Source organism: Tursiops truncatus, chromosome X (assembly GCF_011762595.2).
Source record: "Tursiops truncatus isolate mTurTru1 chromosome X, mTurTru1.mat.Y, whole genome shotgun sequence".
Lineage (NCBI taxonomy): Eukaryota > Metazoa > Chordata > Mammalia > Artiodactyla > Delphinidae > Tursiops > Tursiops truncatus.
The window spans coordinates 1105666-1128261 of NC_047055.1; the positions used below are offsets into that span (position 1 = coordinate 1105666).

At 58.4% G+C, this 22596-nt stretch overlaps 2 protein-coding genes across 10 annotated transcripts in view; both read left to right on the top strand.

The window, feature by feature from the left end:
• Window positions 1-6213, top strand: part of G6PD (glucose-6-phosphate dehydrogenase) — a 12870-nt gene extending 6657 nt beyond the window's left edge. For both annotated transcript variants that reach the window (XM_033849706.2, XM_004319530.4), the window contains exons 3-13: window positions 1776-1813; window positions 1894-2002; window positions 2525-2742; window positions 3549-3707; window positions 3795-3920; window positions 4173-4266; window positions 4582-4768; window positions 4856-5091; window positions 5180-5256; window positions 5341-5433; window positions 5534-6213. In XM_033849706.2, coding sequence (XP_033705597.1) covers window positions 1776-1813; window positions 1894-2002; window positions 2525-2742; window positions 3549-3707; window positions 3795-3920; window positions 4173-4266; window positions 4582-4768; window positions 4856-5091; window positions 5180-5256; window positions 5341-5433; window positions 5534-5624 — 1428 coding nt within the window. In that variant the 3' untranslated portion in view covers window positions 5625-6213. The remainder of the gene's footprint in view (window positions 1-1775; window positions 1814-1893; window positions 2003-2524; window positions 2743-3548; window positions 3708-3794; window positions 3921-4172; window positions 4267-4581; window positions 4769-4855; window positions 5092-5179; window positions 5257-5340; window positions 5434-5533) is intronic.
• A 131-nt stretch (window positions 6214-6344) lies between these two features.
• On the top strand, window positions 6345-22469 carry FAM3A (FAM3 metabolism regulating signaling molecule A). 8 transcript variants are annotated; one of them, XM_033849715.2, is made up of 10 exons: window positions 6345-7399; window positions 11526-11598; window positions 13626-13739; window positions 14336-14359; window positions 16675-16798; window positions 16884-16960; window positions 17305-17355; window positions 17677-17761; window positions 17838-17964; window positions 18677-19368. In XM_033849715.2, the coding sequence occupies exons 2-10, from the start codon at window positions 11586-11588 to the stop codon at window positions 18770-18772; spliced, it is 711 nt and encodes a 236-aa protein (XP_033705606.1). In that variant the 5' UTR covers window positions 6345-7399; window positions 11526-11585; the 3' UTR covers window positions 18773-19368. The 8 variants fall into 8 exon arrangements, with proteins under 8 accessions (XP_033705606.1, XP_033705605.1, XP_033705611.1 ...); XM_033849714.2 differs by lacking the exon at window positions 6345-7399 and adding an exon at window positions 8571-10510; XM_033849713.2 differs by lacking the exon at window positions 6345-7399 and adding an exon at window positions 11015-11191.
• The last annotated feature ends 127 nt before the right edge of the window (window positions 22470-22596 follow it).

The following is a 22596-nucleotide window of genomic DNA, read 5'->3' on the forward strand; positions in this document are numbered from 1 at the left end:
GCGCTCTTTTCTTGCTCCTGGCTGTTTAAAGGGGATTATTTCAACATTTCCCCACAATATATGATGTTTGTGAGAGTTTTTATAGGTGCTGTTTATCAAGATAAGGAAGTTCCCTTTTATTCCTAGTTTGGTAAGAGGTCCTATTGTGATAGATGTTGATGTCTGGAACACTTTATCTACATCTGGTGAGTTTAGCAAGGTTGCTAGATTGAAAAATCAAAAGGAGTAGACAGATTTCTTACAGCTTTTTTTCCTTTAATCCGTTAATGTGGTGAATTTCAGTGATTTTTTTTTTTTTTTTTTTTTTTTTTTTTTTTTTTGCTTTTCAGCATCAAACCAACCTTTCGTTTGCAGGATGACCCCAACTTGATTCTGACATATTCCATTTTTGACGTTGCATGATTGGGTTTGCTGGTATCTTCTGCAGAAATTTTGCATCTGTATCTGCGTACATGGGCGAGATGGGCTTGGGGCCTCCTGTGTGCATTTCTCAGAGGTTCCAGCCGCAGGGTTCTGGGGCCCCATCACATGGCTCAGCAGGTGCTTCCCAGGCAGGCTTTGCCTCAGACTGGTGTTCTCTCTTCCTGGGAGACCCGCTGGCAGAGCTTTCTGTGCCAGGATCAGGGCCAGGCTTGTCTCGTTGGGAAGGCTGTGGCTGCAATCCTGTCTCCTTTATAACCATTGCCTGCTCAGGTCCCTTGCTCCGTTTTGGTATATTGGATTTTTCTAGAAATGTGTCCATTTCATGTAAGTTGTCAGACATGCAGTAAGGTTGTTCATAAACCTCTCTTCTGTCTTTCCCATCGGTAGTTTTGTCCCACTGCACTCCTAATTCTTGGTGCCTGTTTAAAAAGCAGTCTTGGGACTTCCCTGGTGGCGCAGTGTTTAAGAATCCACCTGCCAGTGCAGGGGACACGGTTTGAGCCCTGGTCCGGGAAGATCCCACATGCCTCAGAGCAACTAAGCCCTTGCGCCACAGCTACTGAGCCCGTGAGCCACAACTACTGAAGCCTGTGCTCCACAACAAGAGAAGCCACCACAATGAGAAGCCCACGCACAGCAACCAAGAGTAGCCCCCACTCGCTGCAACTAGAGAAAGCCCACGCACAGCAACGAAGACCCAACGCAGCCAATAATTAATTAATTAATTATTTTAAAAAACCAGTCTTGCCAGAAGGCTGTCTGTTTCGATTAGTCTTTTTCAAGCACCAACTTTCGCCTTTTTGATCTTTTCTTTAGGTTTGTTTTCCATTTTATTCATTTTTATTTTTCATTGTTCTCTGCCTTGTAATTTGTTTGGGTTTAAAATTCTGCTGTCCTTTTTCTAACTTCTTCAATTGAATTCTGAGCTCAGCAGCTTCCAGCCGTTCTTTTTTGCTAACCTAAGCATTTAAGGTCATGTCTCGTTTGATGTGTGCTACTTCCATTGCCATTCGGTTCCAGGGAATTTAGGGTTTTCTTTAGCCCATGAGCTGTTTAGAAGCGGGCATCTTGTGTTGGCTTTGGTTCTGCCTGCTCGACCAGAGACTGGGGTCTGTGGATCGTGGAACCAGCGGGTTGGTGGTTGCCTCCTGGCCAGCACGAGGTCTCTTTGCCTCGAAGTGCCCCCGGCAGTGTGCGAGCACTGTCGGGTCAGGGTCAAGGGCTAGGCTGGGCTCTAGTTCAAGCTGCTCAGGCTGTACACAGGGGCAGGACAAGGATACCCGGGTGTCCTGGGGGGAGATGATCTAGGGCATGTCCTCAGCTCCTAACCATGCCTGTTTTCTCTGCCACAGGGTGACCTGGCCAAGAAGAAGATCTACCCCACCATCTGGTAAGCTTGTTCCCCCACTGCTCACTGCCCCCCACGGTCCTCTTGCCCTCGCCCTCGCCACAGCTGTGCTCTGCCCTCAGGTGGCTGTTCCGGGATGGCCTTTTGCCCGAAGACACCTACATCGTGGGCTATGCCCGCTCCCGCCTCACAGTGGCTGACATCCGCAAGCAGAGTGAGCCCTTCTTCAAAGTGAGTGGCTTCTGGAGTCTCCATACGTGCCACACCCGCCTCCCATCGCAGATGCCCTTCCTCCCTCCCCCCAGGCCCAGCCTTTCGCCCCTGTGCCGGGGCCACTTCCTCCCTAGCGATCCTCAGCCTGGCACTCCTCCCCACCTGCTCCCACTGCTTCCTTGATGCCAGCCTGAGACCCCTGTTTCCCAGCCCCCTCTGACTTGGGCTCACCAGTTCCTCCCCACTGTACCCTGTGGCCCCTCCACCATGGAAATGCTGCAAGCCTGACTTTTCTCAACATACTATACTTTGGTGGAATGACTTTGGAGAGAGATCTGTCTCCCAGGTCAAAGTTTCCTGAACTCTGGCTTCCGTCTTAGGTCACGCGGCCCCCGCCCCCATGGGTGTGCAAAGCCGACGAGATGGGAGTGAGCCCAGTGCGGGGCTAGGATGGCTGACTTCTCAGGAAGCCCACCCTGCCTATGGGATCAGGGAGGGAGGGAGGGGCCGGTCCGACATCCTTGTGTCCGTATTTTCTAGGCTGCCCCGGAGGAGAAGCCCAAACTGGAGGAGTTCTTTGCCCGCAACTCCTACGTGGCTGGCCAGTACAACGATGCAGCCTCCTATGAGCGCCTCAACAGCCACATGAACGCTCTCCACCAGGGGCCACAGGCCAACCGCCTCTTCTACCTGGCCCTGCCCCCCACTGTCTATGAGGCTGTCACCAAGAACATCCACGAAACCTGCATGAGCCAGACGTAAGACTGCTGTTTCACCCTCCCTTCCTGCCTCCTGGGCCGACCGATCTAGGGAGTCTGAAAAAGATAGATGTCCCGTGTTTGTTCTTGCCATGAATTACCTCTCCAAAGAAGGCAATAGGAGTAAGAGTAGTTCTCTAACAGCCTTTACTGAAAATGCTACCACCCGTGTTTACCTTCCAAATCCCCCGTATGAAATCCCGTTGTCCCTGGCAGCAGTCCCGCCTAGCACCACAAGGTGGCAGTGTTGCTCCACGAAACTCTTGCTGCCGGTCGCTTACTCTAGCTTTCGGCGTTTCTCAGGGTCCCTTCGACCACCACCAGAGGGCGGCGTTGGTCCACGGGAACCCTGCTGCCTGTGCCGCAGCAGCTCAGCGCTCTGTCGTTTTTCCAAAGCCACGGCCATGTCGGTTTCACTTTGTCTCACATTAACTCTCCGTGAGGAATAAGGGATCTTTCTCCACATTAAAACCCATGGAGGTGGCTCTGCTTTTGGCATCCCCTCCCCGTTTTCTCACTAGGTCGGGGCCCAGGAGGGAGCAGAGCCAGCCAGTGGCGCTCCTTCCAGCCACCAGCCAGTCAGCTTTGAGCGTGGCGCTGAGGGCTGGGAAGGAGAGGAGGTGTTCTCCGTGCCGAGGCCGGGGGAGGGCCGGCCCGGCAGAGCTTTGCTGGCTCATCTCACTGCGGAGCGGCGGCAGGGAGGCTCTGCCCTCACTCCCTGGGGAAGGGGCTTTGGAGGGGGATGAGGGGCTCAGCCCTGGTCCCCAGGGAGGGTGTGGGAGTGACGCAGCTCTGGCCTCCCGCAGAGGCTGGAATCGCATCATCGTGGAGAAGCCCTTCGGGAGGGACCTAGAGAGCTCCAACCGGCTGTCCAACCACATCGCCTCCCTGTTCCGCGAGGACCAGATCTACCGCATCGACCACTACCTGGGCAAGGAGATGGTCCAGAACCTTATGGTGCTGAGGTGCGACCGGGGCCAGGACTGGGCGCTGGGGGGCCCTGCTGCTGCCCCCTCGGACGCCCACCAGCCTTCACCCTGCCCCTCCTGCAGGTTTGCCAACAGGATCTTCGGCCCCATCTGGAACCGGGACAACATCGCCTGCGTCATTCTCACCTTCAAAGAGCCCTTTGGCACTGAGGGTCGTGGGGGCTACTTCGATGAATTTGGGATCATCCGGTGAGAGCCTGGTTCCCCTTCCTGGGAGATCGGGGGGGCGGGCATCCCGCCACCCTGCAGGGTCGCCTCTTCCTGTTTTGGCAGCAGGAGTGTCTGAGCAGTCAGGAATGGTCACGGTCTTCTTCCTTTGCCTTAAGGGGACCTGGCAGACACGGGGGATCAGGAAACAAGCCCAGTTTAAGGCCCTGAGCCCCCAGAACCTGGCCAACAAGGAGAGGCCTTAGCTCACTGTCCGTTCCTTCCTCCCACCAGGGATGTGATGCAGAACCACCTCCTGCAGATGCTGTGTCTGGTGGCCATGGAGAAGCCCGCCTCCACCCACTCGGATGACGTCCGCGATGAGAAGGTGGGTGGAGCTGTGCCCTCCCAGGCCCCTCCCCCTTCTGCAGCAACCTGTGCCCTCCCAGGCCCCTCCCCCTTCTGCAGCAACCAGCCCTGAGCCCGAGGTGTCTTGTCCCAGAACTGACCTTCTAGGCCTCAGCTTCTCCTTCAGAAACAGTGAGGGTGGGCTGAGGTGGCCCCAGAGGGCCCTTGCATGACGGAGCCTCCTGACTATCTGGGCCACTCACCCGTCCAGGAAGGCCACCCCTCGGAGTCACATGGTTCCTGGCACCTGCTGTCCTTGTTACCCAAGGGGCCCCTCTCCCTGGCTCTTCTCCAGGTCAAGGTGTTGAAATGTATCTCAGAGGTGCAGGCGAGCAACGTGGTCCTGGGCCAGTATGTGGGGAACCCCAACGGAGAGGGAGAGGCCACAAAAGGGTACCTGGATGACCCCACAGTGCCCCGGGGGTCCACCACAGCCACCTTTGCGGCCGTCGTCCTCTACGTGGAGAACGAGCGGTGGGATGGTAGGTGATGCCGCTGGGCCCGCGGTGGTGGGACCTGGCCCCCTCATCCACCCGAACGGCCCCCCAAGGCTGGCCTTGTCCCCCCAGGGGTGCCCTTCATCCTGCGCTGTGGCAAAGCCCTGAACGAGCGCAAGGCCGAGGTGCGCCTGCAGTTCTGCGACGTGGCCGGGGACATCTTCCGACAGCAGTGCAAGCGCAATGAGCTGGTGATCCGCGTGCAGCCCAATGAGGCCGTGTACACCAAGATGATGACCAAGAAGCCTGGCATGTTCTTCAACCCCGAGGAGTCGGAGCTGGACCTGACCTACGGCAACAGATACAAGGTGGGTGCTCACCTGTGGGGAGGGGGTGGCGTCCAGGGCTCCAAGGGGCGCGCGCTTCGGTGACTCCCTCCCGCCTGTCCGCTGGCAGAACGTGAAGCTCCCCGACGCCTACGAGCGCCTCATCCTGGACGTCTTCTGTGGGAGCCAGATGCACTTCGTGCGCAGGTGAGGGGTGGCCCCTCCCCCCCCTTCCCCACCTCCTTCCCTCTGGGCCGCCACCCACCCCATCGCCGCCCCCTGTCCCCTCAGTGACGAGCTGCGGGAGGCCTGGCGGATCTTCACTCCTCTGCTGCACCAGATCGAACTCGAGAAGGCCCAGCCCATCCCCTACGTCTACGGCAGGTGCGGGGGCCGGGCAGGGGGAGGTGATGGGGGTGATGGGGGAGGGGGACTCTGGGGCTCAGGGTTTCCTCACCTCTCCCCCCACCTGTCCCCCTCCCAGCCGTGGCCCTGTGGAAGCGGACGAGCTGATGAAGAGAGTGGGCTTCCAGTACGAGGGCACCTACAAGTGGGTGAACCCGCACAAGCTCTGACCCTGTGCCGGGCCCACCCCCGCCCCGCCTCTCCGTGCTCCCCCGCCGCCACCACCCCCTCCCCGCCCCCGCCTGACCCACCTCGGGAGGACCCGCCTCTGGAGGACTCGGGACCACAGCCCTTAGCCTCACATTCCCGCCCGGGCTCGGGCCACGCCACCCGCCCCTGGGCCCAGTCTCATTCCTCTGCCACCCAGCACTGTGACCATCCCCACCCGAGCCAGCCTCTGTCCCCCAGACTGAGCCCTCCTGGAGGAAGGAGAAGGAGGGCTGCAGTTGTGGGCAGCAGGGGGGCAAGGTCCTCGGAGCGCAGGGGAAGGGGGCAGGCGCGGCCCAGTCTCAGCGCCACTTGACATTCCTGGTTCCCCACTGGAAGGGACCTCTGTGCTGGAAGGGCCCAGCAGCGCACCTGTGTCGGGCCTCCCGAGTGGCCTTCTGCCCCCCACAGCTCCCGCGGCCACCCTAACTCAGCACTCCACGGCCGCCCCATCTCACCCCGCCCTCAGGTGGTGCCCTCGCCACCAGAAAAGCAGAAGCGGCAGGTGGGATGCCCCGGCTCAGTCCCCTGCCATTAAATCCGCAGACAGGCCTGCCTGTCCCCTGGTTGTTTCTTTCCTGCCACCTGCGACCATGGGCCCCAGCCCTCGCCTCTCCCTGCCACCCACTTCCCTCCACCGCTGGCTTGGGCGGGAACGTGGGTATCCTTCAGTCCTGACCAAGCCCGGCCTTCCCCTCCTCTCTGCCCCACACCCTAGAACTTCGTCACGAGACCACCTTGGGCACAAGAACAAGTCACGTTCATTTCCCCTTCCCTCCCCAGGCAGTGCCCCTGCCCCAGCCAGGGCACTCAGGAGCACTGCCGGCCCACTGAGGCGACAAGTATTTAGGAAGGAGTGGCTAAGGGATTCGGGAACAGATGCCAAGGGGGAGGGGCAAGTCCAGGGCGCACCCTGGGCACCATGGAGAGGTGCACAGCTGGCCTCACCAGCCTCCCTTGCCTGTGTTTCCTGGGGCCCCTGTAACAAAGCACCACACGCAGGGAAGCTTAAGGCAACAGAAAGGTATCCTCTCCCAGTGCCGGAGGCCGGCAGGCTGAGCTCCAGGACCAGCGCCCTCCAGGGGCTCAGCTGGCCACGTAGACCCGTCGCTCCGGTCTCTCTGTGTCTTCATGTGACATTCTCCTTCGTGTGTCTGTCTCGCTCTGTTTTCCCTTTACAAGAACACAGGTCATATTAGATTTGGGGCCCAGTCTCCTCCAGGATGACCTCACCTTGATCTGATTACGTCTGCACACACCCCACTTCTGAATAAGAGGACACTCCCTGGGCGTCTGTCCTGCCCCTGCCACCGGCTCAGCTCTTCACTGAGCTCCGGGGAGAGCAGCAGGCTGACCCAAACCAAACGAACAGACAAAAGACTCAGATGCTGGTACAGAACGAGCCAGCAGCCCGATGCGTGCCCCAGGCAGGCAGACTCCATGCCTCAGGGCCTCACAGCTGGCAGGGCTCAGGGCTCCCGTGTCGGGACGCTCTGTGGCAGCGGGGCCAGGCCCTCAGGCCGTTGGCAAGAACCTGGCCCGTGGCTCCTCCCTTCAGCTGGGCCTGTGGCCCGTCTGTCCCCACCCCCACTGTTGAAGGCAACTGTCCAGGGCTTTTCGCTCCCATCACGGAGGCCTCTCCTCAGCCTGACGCTGACAACCAGCTCTCCTTAACCCCCGCACGGCCCCCGGGGCTGGGGGCAGAGCTGAGGCTCCGGCCCAGGACTCTACAGGAACGGTAAGTAGACGAGAAGGAACCCAAGTGGGGGCTGGCCGCCTCCTGTCCCACAAGCTAGGGTGGTGAGTCACAGCCTGCACACAGCTGCATCCTCAGGTGCCATCCCCGCTCTCCCCGACCCCTCCTGTAACCAGAGAACGTGCCGCTTCCATCCAGCTTCTGCAGGAGGGAGACCACAGAGTTCACGTAGACCTAGGTGAACGGGGACGGGGTGGCGGGGGGGGGGGGGTGCTTTCTGGGACAGGGGCGGCTGGAATCCGGATCCTGCAGTGCCTCCTGGCCCAGGTCCATGCAGAGCAGCTGAGAAAGCCCCACGTGGACAGGACTACAGGCCAGGCTTGAGCCTGGGGGCGGGGGGACGGGCAGTGGCCTTGGTCCTCCCGATGCCTGTGGCCTGGAGAAGGGGCCGTAAGTCGCTCAGGTTCGCCGGGAGCTGATGGTGTGGGCCTAGGGACTCACGCGCCCTCCTGTAACACTTCGGCTCCAGCGTGGCTACAGAGGGTCCTGCCCTTGACTCTCTGTGGTGCAGCCACGTGCCCGTGAGGGGCAAATGAGGCTTTGCAAAAGGCCCAGGATGGCACCAGACCCCGAGATGGTGGCCCAGAATGCGGTGGCGCGGGTCCTCGGAGCTGCAGCCTGGCCTTCTGCTAGCCGCCAGGGGCGCTGTGCTGCTCCCGGGGAAGGGACAGCCGCGTCCCCGGCCCAGTCCTGGGACCTCAAACCCTCAAAATCCGGGCCTGAGGATGACCACAAACCTTCGGGATAAAAACCAAATAAACGGAGGTGCAGGGAGCCCTTCCTGACCCCGCTGGGGTCTTGGTGCTCAGAGCCCCCTCACAGAGCCCCACAGACGCCTACAGCCTTTTGGGGGACCCAGTAGAACTGTGCGCTGGGGGTAGTCCTCCCAGGACCCACGCCCCTTGGGGAACCTTCTGGCATGGCGTCACCGAGGGGGACTCTTAGCAACACAGAAGATCCATGTAGGGGCAGGAGCCTGAAGTGGAGGAGGGACCCAGCTCCTCCTGGGCCCCCAAAATGTGATAACCGCCTGTGAGAAGGGAGGGAGGGAGGGAGGGAGGGAGGGGTGGGGACCCTCCCCGGGGTGGGGACCCTCCCCTCCCCATCTGTCTGAGTGTCCCCACCATGACAGAGGGCCCAGGTCAGGGCAATCAATGGACACCTCCGATCTGGGTGCTACCCTGTGGCAGTGATGAGAGGGCTCTGGTGAGGATGGTCCACTGTCACCTGACACTGGGTGCCTGTGAGTGACAGAGATGAGAGGCCTGAGAGGGACAGTAGCTGTGATCTCAGCTCTAGGGGCCTGAAATGAGGAAGAAGCATGAGGTCCCGGGTAAGGACGTTCAGCTGTCACCTCCATTGGGGAGCCGCAAGCATGAGGGACCCCGTGAGGACAGTCACTGGTCACCTCATCTCTGACGTAGTCCTTAGGGCCTCGCTGAATTGAGACAAATGTCACAGCTGTGGGGCCCTAGGATGGGGAACAGACACAACGGACTAGTGAGGAAAGACACCTGTCACCTAAGCTCTGGGTGGCAACATTGGCGCTGAGGGCTTTCAACTGGCACTGAATCTCTGCAGTGGGACACAGCAGGAGGGCCCAGGCGAGGACAGCCAACAGTCCCCTTAGCTCTGGGCGCCTACACTGAGTGAGAGGCGTTGGGCCCAGGTTTCAGCGCTCAACTCACATTTAACTGTGGGATGCCTGGACCAGGGCGAGGCTTAGAGGCCCAACCTCAGGTAAAGGCATGACGGGCAGGCAAGGGCACACAGGTAGCCCTTCAGCGATGGCAGCCACCCTGGGGCACAGACGTGAGGCCCAGCAGGGGGCACTCAAATGCCACTTCACCTCTGTGCGGCGCCACACCAGACACGTGCGGGCCCAGGTGAGGTGAGTTGGCTACTGGCACAAATCTTGGTAGCTACACTGGAACGGAGTGAGGGACCACGGAGGCATTTAACTGTCACCTCAGCTCTGGACTCCTACACTGTGGCAGAGGTGGCCTCAGGTGAGGGCATTCAACTGTCACCGGAGATCTGATTGCCTAATCTAGGGTAGAGGCAAGAGGTCCTGCAATAAGACAGTCGCCCGTCACCTCAGCTCTGGGTGCCTACTCGGGGGTAGAGGCGGGAGGTGCCGGCACGGGGGCATGAGCATGCAGGCCCACGTGACCACTGTCAAGTGACAACTCCGTGCTCGGTGTCTACACTGAGAGGGGAACGAGGGATCAGCTGAGCACGCGGGCTCTGGGTGCCTACACTCAGGCAGGGACACGAGGAGCCAAGGAAACAGTGAACTGGTGCCGCAGCTGTGGGAACTACATTCTCTGCCATCTCCCGCTGGGTGCCCGCACTGGGGCAGGGCCATGAGGGTCTATGACAAGAGGGTCTCATGCTCTCCAAGTCCCCATCGAAAAACATTCCTGGAGAAACAAAGCTGCCCCTTGAGGCACAGAAGGCTTGGGATGAGTCCCAGGCCTCTGGCCCTCTCGAGCGTGGTGCCCCTGGGGTTGGTGAATGTGCCTCTGGGCCCTCAGGGGGGCTCATTAAACCAGCCTTTCCAAAATGCCTGCTCTGAGCAAGGTGTAAACACTGTCCTCTAAGAACCAGCCGTCTGGCCGCTGCCCTGTGCCTGGCAGGAGCTTCGTCTACTGGGCACCACGACTGCCAGCATTACAGGGAAGAGCGCTAAGGAGGGCACGGTGCCCAGGGCTTGGTACTCACAGATATGTGAGAGTTTGGCAAATGGTCAGTGCTATTTCTGGTCCTAAATTCCATGACAAAACTCAAATACCAACCCGTGACAGCAGCACAGGGGCCTGAAACTTATCACCTTGATCCTGTTAGGGAGAACGAGGGAGTGTTGTGAATGCCAGTGGGGAAGCTCCTGGATGCTAACCAGAGCTCTGTCACTGCCTGGCTCTATCACCTTTCTCTGTATTCTGGGTTCTTTCCTTAGGAAGGTTTCCAGAAAGCGGTGACATTGGGTCAAAGGGCACGGATGTTTCGGTGGTTCTCACGCCGCCCGGCTGCTGCCGTCCAGAAAGATGGGTCCAGGCGACAGAGGTGGCCCCAGCTCTCCCAGCGCGGGAGGTGATCGGGGTGCCCTGGGCGGTGTCGGGGGCGCCTTTGTGAAGGAGGCTGGAGGAGCAGGCAGGGGTGACAGCGTGTGAGCGCGCTGCCCTCTAGAAAGAAGACGGCGAAAGGGAGGCCGCGGAAGGCTGAGCCTGCTGGCCCCTGGCTCTTCGCATTCTGCTGTTTCCCGTACACGCTTCTGTCCCTCCGGGTTTCGAAAAGGCACACATTTGAACTTTTAAACAATGTCTAATTACGCCCCCAGATCCATCCGCCCCTTCCTAAACTTCAGAAATCCGAGCGCGGGGCACGACCACAGCCCCGCCCTCAAAGCCTGGGAACGCTGGGCTCTCCCTCCTGAACAAAGCCTCAGAGGAGACCTCGGGGGCGGGGCTGAGTAGGGCCCCTCCCCTTGGCAGCCTGGCAGCCCGGCCCCGCGGCTCCGCCGGAGCGTGCGTCAGGGGCGGGGCGGGGCGGGGCGGGGCGGGGCCGGCCCGGGCCCCTCCCACCCGGTGGCCGGTCGCCCAGCCCCGACCGGTGGCGGGGTGGCGCCTGCGGGCCGTGCTACCGCTCTGGGCGGCCATTGCCGGGCCTCTCGCTCCGCGCAGCGGAGCTCCCTCGCCTCGCGTCGCCGAGCAGAGCGGGGCGGCCGGCCTGACGGGGCTGCCCCTGACCGAGCTCGCATCCCCCCACCGCCAGGCAAGTCTCTGGCCGGCCCGGCCCGCGTCGCCGACCTCCAGGCCCGGGGGGCCGTGTGTGGGGCCCGAGCTGGGGCCTCCCACTCCCGCGTCCGGGAGAACCACTTCCACTTCCCAGGCCCAGAGGCTCCCGTGGGCACGATCGTGAGCCTCCAGGTTCCCGAGGCCCCTCCGGTCCCAGCCGGGCTTCTCTCCGCCTTCCCGAGGAGCCTGGCCATGTAGTTGGCCGAGCAAGTCGGTGCATCGACCGCGCCCGCCCCACAGCTGGGACCCAGCACGGGCTCATCATCCCTGACCCCCACCCAAACCTGCTCTTCTGCTTTGTTGCCCCCCAGAGCGCACGGTCCACAAACGCTGCACCTGACGGCTGCCCCACCCCAGCGGGAGAAGTGGACATGAGGTTGGCAGGTGGGTGGCTTCCACAGTGAACCGGAGAGAGTTGGAAAGGAGACTTGGCTGGAGGCCCAGGTGTCCAGAGGTCTGTCTGGAAGGGCCAGGGGTGGTGGCACCACTGGGTTTGGGGGGGGGGTTTATACATTTATTTTTTTTTTATTTATTTATTTTTGGCTATGTTGGGTCTTCCTTGCGGTGCACGGGCTTGTCATTGCAGTGGCTTCTCTTGTTGCAGAGCACGGGCTCTAGGCACGCGGGCTTCAGGAGTTGTGGCACGTGGGCTCAGTAGTTGTGGCTCGCGGGCTCTAGAGCACAGGCTCAGTAGCTGTGGTGCACGGGCTTAGTCGCTCCGCGGCATGTGGGATCTTCCCGGACCAGGGCTCAAGCCCGTGTCCCCTGCATTGGCAGGCGGATTCTTAACCACTGCGCCACCAGGGAAGTCCCTGGGTTTTGTTTTTGAAACAGAGGACTCTGCACAAACACTCATTCTATGACATTGAGCAAATCCTTTCACCTCTGAGGACTTCAGTTCCCAGCTCTCTCTTTTCAGCTGTGAGATGAGGATTATAATAGATTTCTCTCAAATGGGATAACTGGCCGCTGTTTGGAAAAAGTTGTGGCAGAGAGCTCCAGGGAGCACGGCGGCTGGGTGGACAGGGAGAGGCAGTGGTCTTAGATGAGAAGCTGACCATAGTGGCCCTGAGGTTGGATGTGAACCCAGTGCCAGCCCTACTGTCGCCTGGACAGCTAAGATGAAGGGGGCTTGGGGGTGGACTTCATACCTTCTAAAATTGAAGCATTTGCATGTACCCCGGGGAAGCTGACCCATGAGGAGCTGGCTGGGAGAGTGGGGCCTCAGGAGTGGTAGAATACAGCCAGTGCCCGTGAGGGTTAGTTCAAGGCACCTCTAGGTAGAGTCGAGGCAGGAGGGGAGCCGGAGAGTAGGGTAGAGGCAGAGAGGACACTGGGACAGGAGCTGGGGAAAGTCCAGCTTTTCAGGGGAGGGTCAAGGAGGACGATCTAAGCCAGAAGGACGAGGAGCATCCAGGTGGGGCTCAAGGGCGCCGTCCCAGAAGCCAGCCGAGCAGGGTTTCCGTGGGAGGGCCGCAGCCTGCGCGGCCACCTGAGGGGTCAAGGGACATTAGGGCCAACAGGTAACCCGGGGCGCTGGCATCAAGAAGGTCCCAGGCGGCCTTGGCCGCAAGCCGTCCTGCGGGGGTAATGGAGGCAAGGGCAGAGTGGAGCAGGTTGCGAGACGGGGAGGGAAGTCTGTGGAAGAAGCCAGCACACAGGACTTTGGAGAAGCCGGCAGGGAGAGGAAGGGAGGGTGCAGAGCCCCACCGCTGGCTGCGGATGTGATTCCGAAGGAGGCCTTTCCTCCCGCGGTTTCTGAGGATGGGAGGTGTTGAAAGTAGAGGGGAAAGGGCCTCCCTGGTGGCGCAGTGGTTGAGAGTACGCCTGCCGATGCAGGGGACACGGGTTCGTGCCCCGGTCCGGGAGGATCCCACATGCCGCGGAGCGGCTGGGCCCGTGAGCCATGGCCGCTGAGCCTGCGCGTCCGGAGCCTGTGCTCCGCAGCGGGAGAGGCCACGACAGTGAGAGGCCGGCGTACCGCAAAAAAAAAAAAAACAAAATAGAGGGGAAAGAGGGAGACAAAGTGACCGCTATGCTAAGAAAGCCGAGCAGGGTGGAGAGCTCGGTGCCCAGCTCACAGCAGGAGGACTGCCTGGCCTTCCAAAGGAGTAGGAACCTCCACCGTCACCGTCACAGGAGAAAGGAGGGCAGGATGGCAGGGACTCAAAGACATTGGTAGCCTCAGAAGCAGGAGGTTAGGAGGCCCCTCCACACCGCCAGGGAGAGCCAAGCTGAGCCTTGGGGTTGGAGCTCAGCTTCCTCCTTCACCCGCCAGGAGCTCCCACCTTCCTGGTCTCCACTCGCTTCTTCCCAAGTGCCTGGGGAGATCCGATCATGAGAGGCCCTGGGGTCGTTCGGGAGCTCGCTGGCATCTGAGGAGGCCTTGCCCGTGTCTGTCATGCCTCTAGGTCCCCTCCGCATCATGGCCCTGGTCATCTCCGTGGGCCTCACCTGGCTCGTAGCCAGCATCCTCCTCGGTGGGCCTGGCGGCGGCTTTCCTCGCATCCAGCAACTCTTCGCCAGTGAGTGTGGGACTCTCCCTCGTCCCGCTACGAGGTCCCCGGCGCGGCCACCTGGGCCTGCGGCCTGAGGCTCGGGGTGGAGGTGGCGGTGGCCTGGGTTTTCTGTCTCTTCCTGGCAGGGCACCTGTAGCTGCCCTCGGTCCGCCTCCTGGCATCCGGCACAGCCTTCCCCCTACCACCTAGTTGCTTCGGCTGGAAACGCCAATCCCCGCTAATTAGAATCCTTTGTTCACTGGGGCCCATGTGAGGGGCAGGGGGGCTTTTGCTGAACACTGGGGATGACTCCCAAGTTGTTCCCTGCAGGCTTTCTGCTGGGTTCTGAGATGGGGAGGGGACTCGACACCTCGTTACTGGTGACACATCACCTAAGTACTTTTTGCAATTCTGATCTACCCTTTTCCTGGAGCAGAGAGCTTTGCATCTGAACATCATTTAGACTTGAGCGGGAACGTACGTGGCAAGGTCAGCCTGGCTTAGCCCTTGGCCCCTGAACCTGACTGCCCCTCCACCTTGACTTCACAGTATAGGAGCAGGCTTCCTTGCTGCAGGCCCTAGGAAAGGTCCACACTAACAGAAACAACTCTCTGTACCCACAGGCCCAGAGAACTCAGTGACTGCAGGTAAGGCTCCTGTCACCTCCCTGCTCCTCCCCTGTGCCCACCTCTCTTACCACTTTTGTGACACTCGTGCCTGTCCCCAGCCCTCCAGGCTTTCTCTTCTCCATTCATCCCTCCCCAAACTAGCTGTCACAGCCCACGAGCTGCTTGCATGCTGTGAGCCTAGAAAACAAGTTACCTGCTTCCAGAATACACTAGGGGGACAGGCATAGGATAGACATTCCCATTCCAAAAGGGAGAAATTGGAAGGTATAAAGGGGTCATCAGTCTCAAGCAAGTCCCAAACCCAGCAGGGCAAATCCATTTGATTTCAAAGCATAAGAAGAATCCCTGGGCCTTTGGTGGGGGTAGGGGGGATCTGGAACGTAGGGGACGATCCTACCCTCCCTCTGGGCCTGAGCCATCTCTGGCCTCTGCAGCCATTGCTCTGCCCTTGGAATCATCCTTCCTCCCTTCTGTCCTTTCTGTGTCCCTTTCGGTCCAGGCTGGCAGTGTTTCTACTGGTGTGAAATTCTCAAAAACTTTGTTGATCTCCTGTGCAATTCATGAGGGTCTAAGCTGTAAGACACGAGAATCCTCCAGATCTTTCCTGGATAACCTCACCTCTCCATTCCTAGCTTCCGCTGGCATGCTTGAGCGGGTCCACAGGCCATGCGGCCCAGCTCTTCATGAACAGTTGTCCAGCCACACCCTTGGTGTCCTCTCCCAAGCCTGCTTTCTCATTTTTTGCAATATGATTAGCCTGAGAATCTTCTAGATCTTCACATTCTGGTTCCTTCATACTTAACAGTTACATCCTCAATTTATGTCTCTTCCCTTACATGTTACTTTGAGCAACAAGGAGAAACCCTCAACACTGTGCTTGGAAATCTCCTCAGCTCAGTCTCCAAGTCCAGCATTTACAAGTTCTACCTTCCACAAAACAGTAGAAAACAACTTGGCCAAGTTCTTTGCCACTTTATGACAAGGATGGCCTTTCCTCCAGTGTCCCATAACATGTTCCTCATTTCTGTCTGAGAGCTCACCAGAAGCACTGTTAGCATTCACATTTCTATCGACAGTCTGGTCCCGATGACATGTGCCTTATCTCAGACCATAGAAGCTCTCTACTGCTCTTCTCTCTTCTTTCTGAGCCCTCACCAGAATCACCTATAATGTCCATATTTCTACCAACAGTCTCTTGAAGGCAATCTAGGCCTTTCCTAATATGCACCTCAAAATTCTGCAGCCTCTACCCATTACCCAATTGCAAAGCCATTTCCACATTTTTAGGGATTTATCATGGCAACAGTCTCTTGAAGGCAATCTAGGCCTTTCCTAATATGCACCTCAAAATTCTGCAGCCTCTACCCATTACCCAATTGCAAAGCCATTTCCACATTTTTAGGGATTTATCATGGCAACAGTCTCTTGAAGGCAATCTAGGCCTTTCCTAATATGCACCTCAAAATTCTGCAGCCTCTACCCATTACCCAATTGCAAAGCCATTTCCACATTTTTAGGGATTTATCATGGCAGCACCCCACTTCTTGGTATCAGAATCTGTATCAGTTTCCTGGGGCTGCCGTAACAAAATAGCACAAACCAGGTGGCTTAAACAACAGTTCCGGAAGGTAGAAGTCTGAAATCTAGGTGTTGGAAGGCTACACTCCCTCCAGAGGCTCCAGCTTCTGGTGGCCTCAGGTGTCCCTGGACTTGTGGCCGCCTCCCTCCCATCTCCGCCTCCATCTTCACAAGGACTTCTCCTCCATGTGTGTGTGTCTTCTCTTCTGTCTTTTATAAGAACACGTGTCATTAGATTTAGGTCCCACCCTATTCCAGGATGACCTCATCTTAATGAATTATAACTTCAATGACCTTATTTCCACAGAGGATCACGTTCTGAGGTCCTGGGAGTTGGGACTTGAGAACATCTTTTGTGGGGACACAGGTCACCTCGTAATAGAGACCAACCTCCTTGTGCGCTCTCCATGGGGTCCTTGCACCTGCCCTCCCAGCAGCTTTTCCTTCCCTCCTGTCCTCTGTTCCCGGTGGGGCCACAGCCCAGGCCAGCCCTCCTGCCTCCTTTCTCTTCTCCCACCAGTGGCCGAAGAGCCTCCCTGGGGTCCCTGTCACTTTGCCCTGAGGCCAGCCCCAGTGGGATACAGAGTGTCCATGGAAGTGTCCCTTCCTTGGCCTGAGCCACATCCCCACCCCACGCCAGTCCCTTGGTCTGTGGTCACTCATTCCTCCCTATGGGCTGGTCCTGACCTTCCCCTCTCAGATCTCGGGTGCCCCCAGGGCCAGGCCCATGGGTCACCCCTGTTGTCCCTACCCAGAGCCGAGGGCCAGGAAGTACAAATGCGGCCTGCCTCAGCCGTGTCCCGAGGAGCACCTGGCCTTCCGCGTGGTCAGCGGGGCTGCCAACGTCATTGGACCCAAGATCTGCCTGGAGGACAGGATGTGAGCCCCTCAGGCGGGTGGGGGCGGGGAGGGGAGCTGGGTCTGCGAGGACCGGGGTCGAGCAGGGTAGACGTGCCACTGGAAGGCTCTGTCCCCCTGCTAGGCTCATGAGCAGTGTCAAGGACAACGTGGGCCGGGGACTGAACATCGCCCTGGTGAACGGTGAGTTGCCCACGGAGCAGAGAGGCAAAGCTGAGCCGTGACCTGCCGCCCTCCTTCCACCCCGCCACCAGGGATTCGCAGGGGGGCCTGGGAAAGGGTCTGTGCGAGCTGAAGGCTCCACAGAAGAGGTGACCCGATGGACGAGAGCGTGGCAGCAGTGAAGAACTGGAAGTTTCCAGGAAGTGGGAGGCTGCTTCATGGGGAGCCCCTGGAGGGCCCCCAATACTGAGCAGAAGCTCCACAGCCTCGGGTGGGTCCCAGCAGTCTGAACGAGGGGCACGGTGGGCGTGAAGATGGGGGGAGGTGAAAAGCTTCCAGCAGCACCCATCCTTCCCTCCGACCAGGGGTAAGCGGAGAGCTCATCGAGGCCCGCGCCTTCGACATGTGGGCGGGAGGTGAGTCAGGCCGCGGCCTCTGCCTTCTGACTGTGGGCGGAATGACGGCATCTTCCCCCTGAAAGCTGCTCCTTCTGTCTGCTCGCTGGGGAGTCTTGAGCACTTCCTTGGGTTCAGAAAAGCCAGGGAGAAGGACAGGTGTATGGTCAGGGCTTCAGCCCTGGCTTCTTATACCATTTGGTCCCTGCACTCACTCAGCAGCCCTGGCCGGGGTGCGTCCCTGGCCTGATCACTACTTTAGTTTCCTCATCTGGAGAACAGGGGTTGGTGAGGGAGGGGTGCTCAGTGGTGCCTGATGCTCCATGGGAACTGTCCCCCTAGATGTCAATGATCTACTGAAGTTTATCCGGCCGCTGCATGAAGGCACCCTGGTGTTTGTGGCTTCCTACGATGACCCAGCCACCAAGTAAGTAATGGCCGAGGCTGGCCGAGGCCTCACCCTTCTGTGGTCATGGCTCATATCTCTTCCTTCTGTGGGGCAGGATGAATGAAGAGACCAGGAAGCTTTTCAGCGATCTGGGCAGCAAGAATGTGAAGGACCTGGCCTTCCGGGACAGCTGGGTGTTTGTAGGGGCCAAGGGTGTGCAGAACAAGAGCCCCTTTGAGCAGGTATGGGCACAGGCCCTGGGACCCCCACTGCCCGGCACAGGCCAGTCTGCCCTCCCCTCCTGCCTGCATCCTCTGAGGTCCCCTCTGTTCACGCCCAGCACCCACACACACAGCAGCCCACACATCTTTAAGATGCTCCTGGGACTTCTCCGATGTTTGGGACTCTGCGCTTCTGCTGCAAGGGGCACGGGTTCAATCCCTGGTCGGGGAACTAAGATCCTGCATGCCAGGCTGCTCAGTCCTGTCCCATCCCCCCAAAACCCAGCACCCCAGTTCACACTGCACACCCTGCTCCCCACAGCAGAACAAGGCAAACAGGCTGTTCCACCAGTTTCTGGAAGGCTCCGGCTGCCGAAAGAGCAGCTCAGCCCCCAGAGAAGAAACGCCCCCTCTGGCCTCGCTCTTCCCGGAGCTTCCAGCGGCTCCCTGAGGGCTGGGTGAGGGCAGGGACACACTCCCCCTCCTTCCCTTCCTAGCGTGTGCCAGGCCCACCTAAGTTCAAAGAAGGTGATCCCCCCCTCCACCTGCGATGGGGCAGGCCAGGGCAGCTGCTGCCATCTTTAGATGAGAACGCTGAGGCGCTGGGACAGACAGGTGGCGGGTGCCCGAGGCTGCACGCTTGGTTGACCCTGGCACAGGGGGACAGGGAGTTCTGTCTGGCCCTGGTGCCCGAGGGCTGAGCCCGTGCCTTCCTGCCCCCACCGACCCGCAGCACGTGAAGAACAGTAAGCACACCAATAAGTACGAAGGCTGGCCCGAGGCGCTGGAGATGGAAGGCTGCATCCCCAGGAGGACCACAGCCAGCTAGCGGCCAAGCTCGAGGACCAGACTAAGCGAGGCTGTGTGTACCCAGTCAGGAGGGGGCGCCGGCACAGCGCCGAGGCCCGACCCCACGCCCAGCCAGGGGCACTCCTGCCCCAGCACGGCAGGGCTCCGAGGCAGTGACTGGTGACCAGACCATGCCCAGTGGTGGGGCTGCGCTGCGGCCCCATGGCGCTTTGTCCTGGGACCCCAGGTACCCGTCTCCTTTTCCTAAAGCGCTCTGCTGGCCGACACCCACCCAAGTCCCAAGCGCCTGAGGCCCCCAGTCTGGTAGCAGCTGCCTGGCAGGTCGGGGCATCTTCCGGAGCCTCTCCATTCCAGAGTGGCTCGCTGCTCTGCAGGCCAGTCCTGTTTCCAGTGTGATTCGTTCTGCTGAGCCGAACGCGGTGGCCACTCCCGGCGCCTGGCTGCCTCCTGCCTTGCTCTCGCGGGAAGGGGTGCCCGCCTGGGAGCCAGGCCGGCCGGGCAGTGAGGTCGCCGGCCCGATGGCGGTTCCCAGCGTGGCGGGTGGCAGCTCCTGCGGTCTGTCTGTCAGAGGGCCCGCTTTCTAAATGACGTCTTAATAAACTGGTGGCCCCCGAAGGAATGAGATGCATTCAGAGGGGAGTCGGGTGGTGTTGTCCTTGAGATGTGATTCAGGTGGTGAGCAGAGGGGCTCCCCTGTGGGCATCCCTGTAGCCTTGCCCTTAGACACGGCACAGGCCTATAGGGACAGGGATGGGGATTAAAACCAACCCAGGAGCTTCCCCCCTCCCCACAGCCTCCCGCGAGAGCTAGTGTGTCTCCCCCGCAGTGCTCAGCGTTAGATGCCTTTGAAATCAGGCCAGCAAGAGGCCGAGTCACGTGGGCTATTTGGCATTTCTCACAGATTGCAGTTATATTTCCCTGCAAGGGGTGAGAACCAGCAAGAAACTATAAGGAGTTTTCTGGAAAAGTACATGAGGGTGCAGAAATGGTCTGGGGTCACAAAAAGGAGAGAAGGCGGTTGGGACTTCCCAGATGGAGGAATCGGGGCGCCAGCCAGGTAGGCTCAAGGGGGCCGTGGCCGGGGCAGTGGACCTGCGAGTCCCCCCTCTAGGGGTTAGGTGCTGCGAGAGTGTGAACACGGCATCAGGAAATGAAAGTATTTAAGGAGGTGGCAGAAGAGGAGAGAGAGGCGAGGGACGGCCCAGGACGAGAAGCTGTGCTTGTGAGGCCATAGCCACGACTGCAAAGGACCAGGAAGTGGAGACGTGAGGACGGCCCAGGTCGCTTACCTGGAAGATGGTGTTCACGGAAGCTGAAACGCTGCCTGACCCTGTGCCGAGAGCTTTATGTGTCTTCATTTTTAAATAGACTTCCTGTTTTAGAGCAGTTTTAGGTTCCCAGCAAAGTTGAGCAGAAAGTCCAGAGTTCCCACATACCCAGCCTCCACTGACACGTCATCACCACCCAAAGCCCAGGGTGGACATCAGGGTTCCCTCTTGGTGTCATACAGTCTGTGCGTTTGACAGTGTTTATAATGAGTATCATACATGTATTCATTTTTAAACCTTCTATTATGGACATTTTGAACATCTTCCAAAGTAGAGACACTAGTCTGATGAATCTACATGTACCCAGTGGGGCTGCCACAGTGATCATCGTGTGGCCAGTGTTTCATCTGCACACCCTAGCGAGCAATGCTGCTGGTTGCTGGTGAGCCCCATCTACGGAAGATAAATGGTCCCTGGTGTGCTCAGGAAAGTTTCCCTGGAGCTGGGAGGTTAGAAGCCAGATGAATAGGGCCCCACAAGGTTAGTCGCTTGCCCCAAATGAAACGCATCTCAGCGAAGGGCCGCACCGCAAGGCTGGGAGGTGCCTCTGTATTATACAACTGCTGAGCCAGCTGACCTGCCCCAGACCTTCACTGCGTGCGCCAGAGCCACACAGATGGAAACGGCAGGCCAGCTTTATCCCCCACGTGGCCCAACACAGGTAGGATGCTGACAGTGGTGTGCAATGCAGCCCGCCCGACCTTCCAAAGCGGAGGTACATCTTTACATCCTGCGGTCCTCTTCCGCCAGGGTTTTGTCCCCCAGGCCTACCCTCAGGAGTTAAGACATCGTCAGTTACAAATGACAGGGTCCCAACCCAACTGGCATATACAAAAATAAATACATAATGACGGGGGGGGGCTTAATGTTCCTGTAGCAGACCCCAACGCCCATGGGTGATTCCAGCTCCAGTAACGTCCTTAGGATACAGGCTCTCCATCTCTCGGCTCCGCTTTTCTTTGTGTTTGCATCCTTTTCAAACATGCTGTCTTCCCCAGGCAGGGGGAGTGACAGTAGATGTCCCAGGTTAGCAACCCCAGCAAGAAAAGAGCTCCCACCTTCCCAGTCGTTCCAGCCCAAGTCCCCAGGCACTACCTTTCATAGGTCCAGATTGGATTATGGGTTTATCCTTGTCTCAATCTGTGTGGCTCTGATTGGCTACCTCTGGGCCTGTGCCCACCCTAGAGGCCAGTGTTGGGGTCATCCTCATGCAAACCTTGTGTACCGAGAATGGAGGAGGGATGGCCCCCCAAAGAAAACTCGGGGGCCGTGACCTGTTGCTGGGCATGCAAAAACACCAGTTGTCACTACATTTCCCGGTAAATACCAAATGCATCCCATACTTGTGCTTGTATGGAGTACGCCTTCCATGCGTGCTGATTTATCACACGGTCTACTTGGAGACCCCTGCCTGGAGAGCAGGAGGTAGGCACACTTTTCAGGGTCATCACTGTGGCCCTGTTAGCAGGACTGTGGCAGGTCTCCCATCTGAAGTGCACGGATGTTGTTTCAGCTGTCACTGTCGTTTGTGCCATCTATTCTGTCGGTCCAACTGACTTCTCTTTTGGAACTAGATATCCTTGACTGATTCGTAGAGACCTTCCTTCTCCTCGGGGGTAAATTATTAATCCCCTAAACTAACTACAAACATTCTCTTGTCTTTCATTTAGCCACGCCTGTTTTCCTGCAGGGAAGGCCTCTAAACTCCCTCCTGTCGGACAGCCCACCAGCCCGCTCTGGCTTTTCAGGGAAGACTGAAAGGACTGATGGTAGAGCGGGGAGCAGCCTTCTAACTACATTTGCTCTCCTTGACCCCTGGCACCAATTCCCGTGCAGCTGGAATATAAAAACACAGGTTTCCTCAAGGGCTAACACATCTTTTAGGTTTTCCATCCCCAGTCCTTCCAGCTGACCCATCCCCCTTCTCCCTCTGGCCAGTTTTACCCCATCCTCAGGCAGCGACAGCACCACTGCTCTTTTGCAAACTGCAGTCTTCCACACAGCATGTGCCAAGTTCAGCCCTCTCACCTGTGCCAGGCTGCTTCCATCAGGACAGCTCAACCCATTTGAGAGGGACAGTACAGACTTTCTGGGACACCAAGTCCACACACACAAATGGCTTATGAACTGAGGCTAAAGAACAGCCTAGAGCTATGGCCTCTGAATGTTTCTGGATCATTGACATAAATCAAACCCAGAGTGTGTACCCTCACCATGTTTGTGTCTGCTTACATGTCACACGCATGTACTAATCTGAACTTTATAGCACACATACACAACTAGAATTTTTAAACAAGTAAAATGTATTTAAATAAGGCTAAATGAAAATAGGTTTTTATTTAAATGATTACAATTATTTATTGGAAAAATTAAATAGAAGAGATGCTACGGGTCTTTTTGGACATTCTCTACGATGTGTCTTATGAACCTCCTGGGGGCAAGAACCTGCAAGTTTGGGCACCACTGGCCTCCATCACAGCCCTGACAAGAGGTCTTCCAGAGCAGTGGGCAGCCC

Bases quoted from the DNA above. Each gene is read 5' to 3' on its own strand.
- FAM3A (XM_033849715.2), top strand. The intron at 13,740-14,335 runs GTGAGTGTGGGA...CTGTACCCACAG, and splicing joins CATCCAGCAACTCTTCGCCA to GCCCAGAGAACTCAGTGACT. The intron at 16,961-17,304 runs GTGAGTTGCCCA...CCCTCCGACCAG, and splicing joins GAACATCGCCCTGGTGAACG to GGGTAAGCGGAGAGCTCATC.